This window comes from Miscanthus floridulus, chromosome 19 (genome assembly GCF_019320115.1).
Source record: "Miscanthus floridulus cultivar M001 chromosome 19, ASM1932011v1, whole genome shotgun sequence".
Classification (NCBI taxonomy): Eukaryota; Viridiplantae; Streptophyta; class Magnoliopsida; order Poales; family Poaceae; genus Miscanthus; species Miscanthus floridulus.
Window position 1 is genome coordinate 2,707,384 of NC_089598.1, and position 12,591 is coordinate 2,719,974.

Sequence of the window (12,591 nt, forward strand, 5' to 3'; positions counted from 1 at the left end):
CCAGTTTGAAGGTTATAGGGGTTGAGGGCAGTCGCTCGCTCTCTTTCTTTCTTTACTTCTCTTTCTTGTTCTTACGTTTCTTCCCAGGTCACTGTCCACTTTTTTGGTGGTTTGTAATCTATGCTACGAGGGTTCTCTCGTAGTTTGTGTCGTGTAACTTTCTTCTTCTTAATGAAATACAGGTATAACTGTATAATCCCCGATCGCGAAAAAAGGTTGCAGTGCCTCGCTAAAAATGGTTAGGTCGTGGATTCATTGTTGTTTTATAAATTTTTCTTTGTCAGGAGTATCTATCAGGAAGCTCTAGCATGGAATTAGACTTGATTGTCCACGGAAGTTGAAACATCAATCAGAACAACTCATGGCTCTTAAAAATCCATTCTATCAAATTAGGCTTCCTTATTAACTGAGGCCCTCTTTAGACCATAGAAAAAACAAATGGAAATATATGGTATTATTATTCCTATGGAATGAAGTTGCCATGTTTGGCGGAGCTCAGGCTCTAGAAAATTTTAGATCTAGAGCTGCAGAAATATTAAGTGTAGTTACATGACTAGTTTTTATTTATTTTTTAGATTAATTAAAAATAGTTAAACCACTTCAATTGGCCTAAAAACTATAGATCCAACATAAATCTTGCCAAACGAGCCTGTAGTGTCCTTTAGTATCCTTTGGTTTGTAGAAACAGTTTGTAGGATAACATACGAAACTTTACTTTGCATTCGATTTCAAAGGAAAATCATGAGCAAGAAAAGGTATCTACTCATATTTCATTGTTTCTTGTATCATGTGTTTCCCTATAGTTCATCTAGACCTCGATTTCTACAAATTTTCTTTTGTTATTTTTCATTCTTTCTTTGTTTTTCATATATGTATTTATATCATATTTCTATGTTCTTACTATTGCTCTATTTTCCAATCTAGTGCTCGGAAGGGTCCCTAGGCCGGATGACTTGCTTCCCGTAGAATGATAGAGCACGTGTAGGACCTAATCTTTTTTTTTTTTTTTTTTTTTTGTGAAGCAAAGCTCTTTCCATACTCAATTGTCAGTTTGTCACAGCGGCCTCGCTAGACACTAGAGCCTCGAGCTCATGAGGTACAGCATCCCAAGCAGTTTTGCACACCACTGGGCAAATTACAACCAAGTGCAGCAAGTTCATGCGCCACATGATTACAAGAGCGATAAACAAACATTTATCCTACTTCCTATAAGATCAGAAGCTAGTAGGACCTTGAGCTCAGTTATCACCCTGCTCATCACAGATAGCCGGTACAACGCCTCGCCCACTGGGCGACGACGAGGATGCAGTTGCTTGGCCCGTCCGTGGTCGCGTGCGTCGGTCAGGCAGGCAATCAGGAAGGTCGCCAACAGCAAGGCCCGCCAGCGATTGGATTGGCAACGACGGTTGTAAGTGTACATTTAAACGTTTTATATGTGTCCAGAGGTATATTTCAAATATTTTATAAAGATATTGTAAAAGTAGATGGAGATTTTACATGTGTTGCAATGGTTGTACACGTATGCTATAAGATACTGTAAAAGTAGATCGGGATATTGCATGCATTGCAATGGTTGTACACGTATGTTACAAGCGTTTGTCCTCAATGTTTTATCTGTTTTTTCAGACACATGTTGCAGGTGTTTTATTTAAATATCACGTATGTTTTGTAATAGCTACACACGTGTTTTTTCTAGTATTTCAAACGTACGTTGTGAGTGTTTCGATTGTTTTAGACGTACGTTGAAAGTGTTTCACTTTGTTTTGGATGGATGTTGCAAATGTTTTATCTAGATATTAAAAAAATAAATATGGTGTTACATATGTTACAGTGTAACCCATCCACAGCAGCCATATGTTATAGCGACGCGAAGTTTCACCTGGCAGTTGCGGACGTTCGGACGCCAGCCCCGTTCGGAATCTAAAAAGGAAAGACATTCTTTTTGATATCCTAGCTTGCTGGTGAAGGGAGCCTATAGTACCATTGGATCCGTTCGAACTGCAGAGACTCGAGTCGTCTTGTTGAACCAAATAGTCACCGCCTAGGCCCTAGTAGGAGCTGAGCTCAAAACTTCGAGCACGGATAGAAGAGAACAAAATTCGTATATGTAAAATAAAATGGCACAGATCGATCTGATTATACTCAAATAATATTTATACATGATTAATTATCGAATGGATATAATAATTTTTAATAACAAGTGTGTGTATATATATCTTAATACTAGCATGTTTGGACGCTGTCGACAGGCAGCCACAATCTCAATGTTTAGTGCCACCGCAATAGTGACGCTGAAACTGCTCGCGACTGAGCTTGTGCGACTACTGCCTTCGGCCATTAATGAACGAAAAAAAAATGGTGGCATGTGCGGCACACAGTTTGCAATTTGGGAAACACAGTACAATAATTTCCAGATGCTAATTTAGATTAAATTAAAATAAAAAGTAACTAAATTACACACAAAACCTCCCTCATCTGCCAGACCCTTTTCCGTTTTCTCCCTCCCTGTCGCTCGCCGCTCCTGCGCCACCGAGCTCGCGATCGGATTCGCTCCCTCTTCGCCGCGCCCCACCACCCCCCATCGCCGCTGGCTGGGGATCTCTAGGGTTTAGCGCAGTCGCCCGGCTCGACCCCGCGCCGTCCCCGCCGCCGCCAGCACCATGGTACGTGGATCTGAACCAGCCCGCTCCCGAATCTCCAATCCATTCGCCGGTTTTTCTCGAGCCCGGTTCATGACGTTTGTTTGCTCAGAGATCTGACCAATGTTGTTTTCTGCTCGTGTTCCCCGCAGCCGCTCAGGTTGGAGATCAAGGTGCGCCTGCCCGACCTCACTGGATCTCGGTCTCCACGTCGTCCTTCTACTGTTCGTGCCGCTTTGATTTTGCGCTGATTTCAGTTTGATTTTGTTTCCTTGGTGGTGATCAGCGGAAGTTCGCTCAACGGTCGGAGAGGGTCAAGTCGGTGGATTTGCATCCCACGGAGCCATGGCAAGTTCCGATTCTGTTCTGGGGTCGTTCACTGAGTTTTCAGCCATTGCCGCTGCTTGTGCTTACCGTTTTGGTGTGCTTGATTGTGCAGGATCCTGTCGAGCCTGTACTCGGGGAGTGTCTGCATCTGGGATTATCAGGCACAGGTAAGGGCCCGAGCTGGTTTTCGTAAACGACATGTGCGTGAATTCATTCCAATGCTAGCAAATAAGATACAGTATGAACCAAGCATAACATTAGGGTTTACTCTCTCAATGCTGGATCCTTTATTCCAGACATCTTTGCTGTTGCTATGATCTATGGTGCTGCCTATTGTTTGGTGGGCTGGCATGCAGTAGAATTTTGCATGTCTAAGTTTCAGTTATGAGCTTTAAAGAACTTTACTTTATGGTCGCCTTGTTTATTTCTCTCATTATATGTTGTTCAAGTATATACTATATAGGTCATTAGGGCTACAAACAGCACTTGATCGTTCTGATACATTATTACACATCTAGATTCCACACTGAATTTTCGATCCTGGGTTACCGTTGATAGTTCAATTTCATTTGCCACCGAGTGACCCTTCATATTGGCTCCGCTATGACGATTATGTCCTCCCTTTTTTAGCCAGTCTGCATTTCTGTGAGCTAAGTTGTTAACCTAATGACCTTTTACATTGTTGTATAAGATGACCTGTTTCTGTTCCATTTCTGTCACCAATCTTCACCTTCATGATTGTGGGTCTGAACCAATGTGTCTGAGTTGCATTGTCGAACTATTGTGCATCATGTATATGCACATGCAGTTCTGCAAGATCTGTATGCTTGAGTACAAAATATGGTAAATTTACCTTAGGTACTACAATAAGAAATCAAAATGATTTTGTGAAAATCATGAGTATGACATAAGAAATATTGTCTCATTTCTGGGAAATTAGGATCCAGCTAGTGGATCTATGTATATGTCATGAATGGATATGATTTACCAGTGCATTGTTGTCATTTTACTTATAACAAGTATATATTTGTTGTTGCCATAAAAATAAAGTTGGATTCTGAGAATTTTATTCATTAACATGTTTGTTTTTGTATATACCTTTTCAGGCAATGGTGAAATCATTTGAAGTTTCAGAACTGCCAGGTATCCAAAGCACTTAGATTCACGTGGAATGAGAACTTTTGGCGATCAGGATGATGCTAATGTATATTTTAAACTTATTTTCAGTGAGGTCGGCAAAATTTATTTCAAGGAAACAATGGGTTGTAGCTGGTGCAGACGACATGTTCATTCGTGTCTACAACTACAATACCATGGACAAAGTTAAAGTTTTTGAGGCTCATAGTGATTACATCAGATGTGTTGCGGTCCATCCAACTCTACCATATGTGCTGTCATCATCTGATGACATGCTAATAAAACTGTGGGACTGGGATAAAGGGTGGATGTGCACTCAAATATTTGAGGGACATTCACACTATGTGATGCAGGTTACTTTCAATCCAAAGGATATTAACACCTTTGCAAGCGCATCTCTTGACCGCACTACAAAGGTATGCCTTTACAATGTTATGCAGCAAGATGTTAGTTGCGACTGAGTCATGATATGATCTTGTTCATTCATACTTCTTACTCTGAGATTGCAGATATGGAGTTTGGGCTCTCCAGATCCAAACTTCACACTCGATGGACATCAAAAGGGTGTCAACTGTGTTGACTACTTCACTGGTGGTGACAGGCCCTATTTGATTACTGGTTCTGATGACTCCACTGCAAAGGTACATTTTTGTACTTAGCTGTATGTTTTGAATGTTTGGTTGCTCTATGCAGTCCTATGATGGTGCATTTTATGGCAAAATAGGTCTGGGATTACCAGACGAAGAGCTGTGTTCAGACACTTGAAGGGCATACACATAATATTTCTGCTGTTTGTTTCCATCCTGAGCTCCCTATAATCATTACTGGATCCGAAGATGGTACAGTTCGTATATGGCATTCGACAACTTACAGGTAACATGTTTTTATTTATCTCTATGTTTGCTTGTTTATGTAAGCATAGATCTGTCGTTTTTTTCATTATTACAATTTGGCCATTTATCAATTATCAATCCTGAAACACAGATCAACTGACTTCCTCATAAATCAGAATGCTAAACAACTATCTTGTTTCTAGAACAATTGGGCACAACTAATTTTAATGTAAAGGCCTATGGGCATGACATTGGGATTTAACTTTCTGTTCTTATGGTTGAAAAGTTCAAACCCACAGTAACTTATTAATTCCATGGTGTGCTAACTTAAATGTATGAGCTTATCTGCCATGTCATTGAACGAAATATGCTTTATTTTACTTTTTATGATACGATACCTTTCTGTTATTTCTTATGATAGCATGCAATTGAACATCTCTCACCAAACCCCTATCTGTGCATTATATTTTTCCTTTTTGCATGTGTGTCAGTACCTGTCTTGCATGCAGGATAGCACAATTACATTCTGTGTGTACACTGTGTAGTGACATGTAGGGTGTGAAACAAAAGGACAGTGGTTAGTTTTAACTATTTTGCTTACCGAAATTACAAATACTATTCCCTCCATTCCAAATTATAAGACATTTTGGCTTTTCTAGAAACATTGCTTTTACTATGCACTTAGATATATAAACACTATGTCTAGATACATAGTTAAAGCAATGTATAGAAAAACCAAAACGTCTTATAATTTGGAATGGAAGGAGTACTTGTTTTTGGAATCAGTCTTAGTAATGGAGCCTGGCTCAGTGGGAGGTGTGGTGTGCACTCCCACCACCCAGATCCAAGTTCGAGTCCTCCTGAACTTGAATTTGTGTGCCTATTCCTTCTTATTTACGATGCCCACCTAGTTCCTCCTAGGTTGGTTGAGTTAAATTATTCTTGCATCTGTGATAATCTGGAAAATGTCCTATACTGATTGAGTCTGAACACTGCTTGTGTTACTCTTTTCATATCCTGAGATGTTCTTTGTTTTATACTTGAACTATTTTGTAGACTTGAGAACACACTAAACTATGGCCTTGAGAGAGTCTGGGCTGTTGGATACATGAAGGGATCAAGAAGGTAAGATCATTTGCATTCCGCTTTTGTTTCAGTAGTGCTGTCAGTTAAATGGACACTGGCTATTAATATAGCATTTCACTTTGGAGTAGAACTAGAAGCATCATATCACTTTGTGTCTCTTAATGGTATGTATGTGTAGTTGTGTCATTCTGCTAGTAAATCAACTATAAATGCTATCTACAAATTGTTTTTTGTTTGCCTTAAAGAGGGCCACACTAGTTAGCTGATATCCTTACGGAGAACGCAGTATGGTCGATTGTTTAGTGGTTCCAAACTTCGTATAAACCCAGTATGTTATTCGATGGGCGGCTACTGCTACAATTTCATGTCTCCTGTTCATTTCTATCTTTCTTGCAATGTTCATGCTTGTAGCTCTTAAGTTGTTCACATTCTTAAGACAGCCAACGGGTTGTTTTGTCCCTGTGGTTGAGATTTTTGGTATGTATTTTCTAATACTGAAACAGCTATACTGTTTGGTGACTGTCTAGGATGGTGATTGGTTATGATGAGGGGACCATTATGATAAAAATGGGCCGTGAAGTACCCATAGCAAGTATGGATACCAGTGGGAAAATCATTTGGGCGAAACATAATGAAATACAAACTGTAAATATCAAGACAGTCGGTGCAGGCTTTGAGGTAAGTTGGTCTGTTTCAGCATAAAATGAAATAATTTAGCAAGCACTTGTCTAACAGGTTATTGTATTTTGCAAATCAGGCCACAGATGGAGAAAGATTACCCTTGGCTGTAAAAGAGTTAGGAAGCTGTGATTTGTACCCACAGGTACTTTTGGATGCTGATATATTCTTTGTATTCTAAAATTTGTTACTATTGTAGGTTTATAGTGTAGTTATTAACTGGTCATTTTTTTCTTTTCTTATTTGGCAGTGCTGATTTTTTATTTAATCTTGAGTGGTGTATAATCTGATTGTGAGTAATCGTTTTGGTTGTTCAGAGCTTGAAGCATAACCCTAACGGACGGTTCGTTGTTGTATGTGGAGATGGCGAGTACATAATTTATACTGCCCTGGCCTGGAGGAATAGATCATTTGGAACTGCACTGGAATTTGTTTGGTCATCAGAAGGAGAATATGCAATTAGGGAAAGTACATCAAGAATAAAGACTTACAGTAAATCATTTCAGGTACATGGTCTACTTTAGTTTATTGTTTTTCTATATATAAATTGTTTAATCAGATGCATGTTTCTAATTTCTTTCATAATTACCTAAACATTTCCTCTAGTTTTGGCGTCTGTAAAGATGCATCCTTTGCTCCTTTAGTATTCAGTTGACTCTTCTAGCTTTCTTTTCTTTCATCACGTGTTCCTTTATTCAGTGATGTTTCTGGAAAAAAATTCAACTTGTGCCCTTTGATTTCTGCAGCAAGTTTTTCCCATGTTTTGTTACTAAGGCTTACAATTCATTGGAGATTCATAACTTATGCTTGTTGCATGTCCCTTGCCCGCTCACTTTTATTAGCCATATCACTTCTCTAGGAGTTGTAGAAGCGAATGTAAAGTTTGTGATCTAGCCTTTTTTTTTGAATTATTTCACAAAAAAGCAAATTGTAATCTTTTGGCATTCTAATTGTGTCCTGTGACCTATGACTTAAATTATCTGGTTTTTTAGGAGAAGAAAACTACCCGCCCTTCATTTTCAGCAGAGCGTATTTTTGGTGGGGTATTGTTGGCTATGTGTTCTAGTGACTTCATCTGCTTTTATGACTGGGCTGATTGTAGACTAATACGCCGAATTGATGTGAATGTTAAGGTGAGTCAAGTATTATTTTTTCTTGGGTGGAAATTCCGTATGTTTTGAGTTTACTATTAACCTTTATCATGTGTTTATAGAACGTTTACTGGGCTGATAGTGGTGACCTAGTTGCAATAGCAAGTGATACATCATTCTACATCCTCAAGTACAATGTAAGATATCGTATCCTCAAATGATTATTACTTTGTTTCTTTTTCCTTCTTTTGCCCACCTCCTTGTGATGCATGGGGATTATAACACAAAATGATCGTATGATTTGTGCTTTGCAGAGAGATATTGTTGCTTCTTATCTAGAAGGTGGAAAGCCTGTGGACGAAGAAGGTGTCGAAGATGCTTTTGAGCTGCTTCATGAGGTCAATGAGCGAGTGAGAACTGGAATTTGGGTTGGAGACTGCTTTATCTATAACTCATCGTCGCGCCTAAATTATTGCGTTGGTGGTGAGGTGAATATAGTCTACTCGAAAACATTTTCTTCTGTTTAAGTTCTCTATATGGGCACTATGTGTGTCACGACTTCAATAGTTATAAGCTTTATACTTACAGGTCACTACTATGTATCATTTGGATCGCCCTATGTACCTATTGGGATATCTTGCGAACCAAAGTCGAGTTTATCTTATTGACAAGGAGTTTAAGTGCGTTTTCTCAAAAACAATGCTTCCTTTCTTTTGTAGCATCTGTTAATTTCTGTAACTAACATATAAGCTTGGTACAGTGTCATTGGGTACACATTACTTCTGAGTTTGATTGAGTACAAGACCCTTGTGATGCGTGGGGATTTGGAACATGCAAATGAAATTTTATCGTCCATACCAAAGGCGCAATATAATAGGTTTGTGATTACCTGTTTGTTCTAAAATATAAATTGATTTTTTTTGTATGCTCCTTTTTTTTTCTAATTTGTCTTTGCTTTTAGGCCCATTTTCTGTTTCGTGGAAGACAGTTTATATGTTAAATTGATGTATATATATTAGTGTCACATAACTATCCTGATGTATGCCATATCTAAATAGACTCCTACTCCTTTACTCTTTCCATTCCAAATTATAAGACATTTTGACTTTTCTAGATTCATAGTTTTTGCTATGCACTTGGATATACACTATGTCTAGATACATAGCAAAAGTAATGTATCTTGAAAAGCCAAAACATCTTATAATTTGGAAGAGTGAGTAAAAACTAAATATTGTTTTTTATCTTGTTTATGTTCATAATTTACTGAATTAATATACTTAGTTTTCTCCGCCCTTTTTGTGTATTTTGTCCAACTTTATTTAGAGTCTGTTCTCTTCTAACCTCAGCTCTTGTTTCTCTTTCATATGACAGTGTTGCTCATTTTTTGGAATCGAGAGGTATGTTGGAAGAGGCTCTTGAGATAGCCACCGATGCTGACTACAAGTTTGACCTAGCTGTGCAGCTTGGAAAATTAGAAGTTGCAAAGGTACTGATTATATTGTCACTAATTTTCTTCTAATACCGTAGACTATATTTGAGGTATTGTATACTGCATTGCTGCAAAATTACTAACATATATTATAAGACCTCTCATGCCTATTTACTGTACAGGCTATCGCCATAGAAGCACAAAGTCAATCTAAATGGAAGCAGTTGGGCGAACTTGCCATGTCCACAGGCAAGGTTGGCTCTTAAACCTTATGAAAGTTTGTATTTGACATTTAAATAACTACATTGCTAAGAAACAAGTTTTCAAGAATGGAATGCCTCTTGTGTAGTTTGATGTTTTTTTTTTTGTGATCAAATAGTTTTGGGTCTGGGCCTTTAGTCTTCTCAATACTTCAATGGAACATGTTTTCCTGGCCAAAACTCTCCATGCGAATCAGAATGATGTCAATTGAAACATGACCTAAATTGAACATATCCTATCTGTATTAGCTCGTGAATGATAGCTTATTGGCATGGGTATGCCACAACTCTACATTGCAGCTAGAGTTGGCGGAGGAATGCCTTCTTCAAGCGAAGGATTTAAGTGGCTTGTTGCTACTGTACTCATCTCTTGGAGATGCTGAAGGAATTGAAAAGCTTGCTTCTTTGGCAACAGAACATGGAAAAAACAATGTTGCTTTCCTCTGCCTTTTTATGCTTGGTAAAGTGGAAGATTGCATACAGTTGCTTGTAGACAGGTAAATCTCGTTTGCTGTGATTAAATCCTTGTTTTGGTGCTCTTTCTTTGAGAGCTAAACATTATCTTGTGTATTCTGCAGTAACCGTATACCTGAAGCTGCATTAATGGCACGATCATATCTTCCTAGCAAAGTACCAGAGATAGTAGCAATTTGGAGAAATGACCTCAGTAAAGTAATTTCTTAATGTTCCCATCTTAGTCTTCTTACTGAAAAGTGTCGTGCCATTCGAAAAAAAATGTCATGCTATTATCTTATTCTTTTTGTCTGTACATTGTATGCAGATTAATCCAAAAGCTGCAGAGTCTCTAGCAGATCCTTCTGAATATCCAAATTTATTTGAAGACTGGCAGGTTGCTCTAACTGTAGAAAAAAACATTGCTTCTCAGAGGTACACATTATCACACAAACTACTATGTTTTGTTCTAGCATATTGCTTACCAGAAGTAAAAAAAACATTGAATCACAGAAACTGCTTATTGGTTCCAAAGAGTAATGTCACCATTATTGCATCTGCTCTGAGTCTTGAGCCCTGACCACCTCACAGTTTTTGATTAAGTAAAAATTTTTGCAATAGCATAAATCTTTATGTGCAGGGGTCATTATCCTCCTGCTGACCAGTACTTGAATCATGCTGAGAAGTCAGACATGACTCTTGTGGAAGCTTTCAAAAGGATGCAGGTCATGGAGCATGAGGAACTTGAAGATGCAGCTGAGGAAAATGGAGAACCTGATCAACTGGTATCTCATGTGCATTCTGCTTCTTATTGTCCATTTTCAATTATGCACTTTGGAGTTTTCTTAGGAACTTGATATTTATTATGATCCATTTTCACATCGGCCCATTCCTTATGTCTTGATTGATACGCAATTATTTCATTATTTCTCCTTGTCGACGACTGTAATTTTTGTGACCTTTTGGAATAATGAATAAAATTGTTCTCAGGCATTGGAAGAGAATGAAATGCAGAACACAGATGATGCTGATGAACCTGAAGAGACAGTTTTTGTAAATGGGGACGAGGGTGAGGAACAGCAGGGTACGGACAATGAAGGAGCTTCGTCTGCTTAGAATTCTTTGGCAAATGTGGAAACCCCAAGTTTTGCCTATGATGATTCACTGTTCTGAAATTTTTGAGTTTTGATACCTCTGTAGCACGGATACGTCAGGAAGGCGACGTATCTGATACGTCACCGATACGGCTTGGATACGTATCATCCGAGTATCCTGTTTTTGTTTAATTTAGGAAATATCGAGTACGTGACCTGATACGGATCAGCCACTGGGATATGGCCCAGCCCAACAAGCACCTCCTTATCTGCCCTGTCTAGCCTCGATTCCTCCCATGGTTGCACGGCACCCGCCTCCTGCGCACACGGCTGCCTCCCTGCGCTAGAGATGCACCACCGCTCGCTGGCCACCGGCGACGAGCCCCTGCCCCCTCGCACCACCTCCTGTGCAGGAGATGGGCCACTGCTTCGCTGGCGAGCCCCACCCCCTCGTGCTGACTCCCTGCCCCCTTGCGTTGCCTGCTGCGCACACGCGTGCTGTGCAGGAGGTGCGCCACTGCTTGCCGGCCTCCCCTGCCCACTCTGAGCCATCAATCGACTTCTCCAGTCCAGACCGTCGCGCCGGGAGCACCAGCCAGTCCACCACTGCTGCAGCTAGCTCCCGCGATGCAGGGGCAAGGTGCAGGAAAGTGACTATTCACCAGCAAAACAAGCTGCTGGCGACCTCTGACGTATGTGTGGCCATCATGCATGTATGATGCTGCTCCGATGTGACGCATAATGGACAGCTCCGAATCCGTGGAGAAGGAACAAAGTAACCGTGGGATTCTTTGATTTGAGAGCAACGTAATCCTGAGGAAAACAAGGCTGGACATGCTCTTCACCTGTGAGAGCGAGAGAGATGAGAAGCATCAATAGGCTCTGGGACAGCGAAAGCCAAATCCTCCGGCGTGTGGTGAGATGCAGTGAGGCGTACGTACAGCGAGAGGAGGCCACATACGTACGTATGGTATCCGCTTGTCGATCGTATACGCAGGGCGAGGCAAGCACGGTGGCAGAGAACCAGAGAAGCAGAATGCCGGCGCTTGAGAGCACGTCCCTGTCACTTGCCATGCCGTTCCCGGCCATAGTGCACACTGCACAGCAGCACGTACGTTGCTTGTCAGGCAGAGACGCCAGCGAACCCGGCGTCTGGTCGGCACTCACGAGCGAACATCCCGATCGAACGAACTTTGCTCCTGTTATCCTTGTCTCCAGATTGATCATGTGGCGTTTTGTTGTTGTTATTGCCACGCGGTTCCGACCTCTGACGGCGGCGGCGGCGCAGTGGGCATCTCTTGAAGATTGCGTGGATTTGTTGTCGTTGGACATACATATTACGATGCCAAGATTTCAGAGACGGGCATGATGAATGCCTGCACTGCACGGCCTAAACCGCTCCTGAACCATGCATGGTTTTCATTCCTTGGGGGAGCAACTAACAAGTACAAGCACAACAGATTCAGTCATTCATATCTCACGCCGTCTTTTGGTTTTGGCCCGCAGATTCAAACTCAGATTATATATACTTGGCCACGGATTGAAACTGTAGTCTTTCCACGGC

At 40.5% G+C, this 12,591-nt stretch overlaps 1 protein-coding gene across 3 annotated transcripts; it reads left to right on the forward strand.

The window, feature by feature from the left end:
* Nucleotides 1-2,460: 2,460 nt before the first annotated feature.
* Nucleotides 2,461-11,237, forward strand: LOC136529974 (coatomer subunit beta'-1-like). 3 transcript variants are annotated; one of them, XR_010777497.1, is made up of 24 exons: nt 2,461-2,663; nt 2,792-2,812; nt 2,926-2,987; nt 3,079-3,133; nt 4,073-4,109; nt 4,194-4,519; nt 4,613-4,744; nt 4,828-4,976; nt 5,993-6,061; nt 6,550-6,700; nt 6,780-6,845; nt 7,018-7,206; nt 7,693-7,833; nt 7,914-7,988; nt 8,106-8,279; nt 8,380-8,471; nt 8,552-8,668; nt 9,163-9,277; nt 9,403-9,474; nt 9,781-9,977; nt 10,059-10,152; nt 10,262-10,368; nt 10,555-10,718; nt 10,924-11,005. XR_010777497.1 is itself a non-coding variant. In XM_066523028.1 (24 exons), the coding sequence occupies exons 1-24, from the start codon at nt 2,661-2,663 to the stop codon at nt 11,047-11,049; spliced, it is 2,715 nt and encodes a 904-aa protein (XP_066379125.1). In that variant the 5' UTR covers nt 2,461-2,660; the 3' UTR covers nt 11,050-11,237. The 3 variants fall into 3 exon arrangements, 2 of the variants coding, with proteins under 2 accessions (XP_066379125.1, XP_066379126.1); XM_066523028.1 differs by having other exon boundaries at nt 10,574-10,718; nt 10,924-11,237; XM_066523029.1 differs by having other exon boundaries at nt 10,652-10,718; nt 10,924-11,237.
* Nucleotides 11,238-12,591: the final 1,354 nt, after the last annotated feature.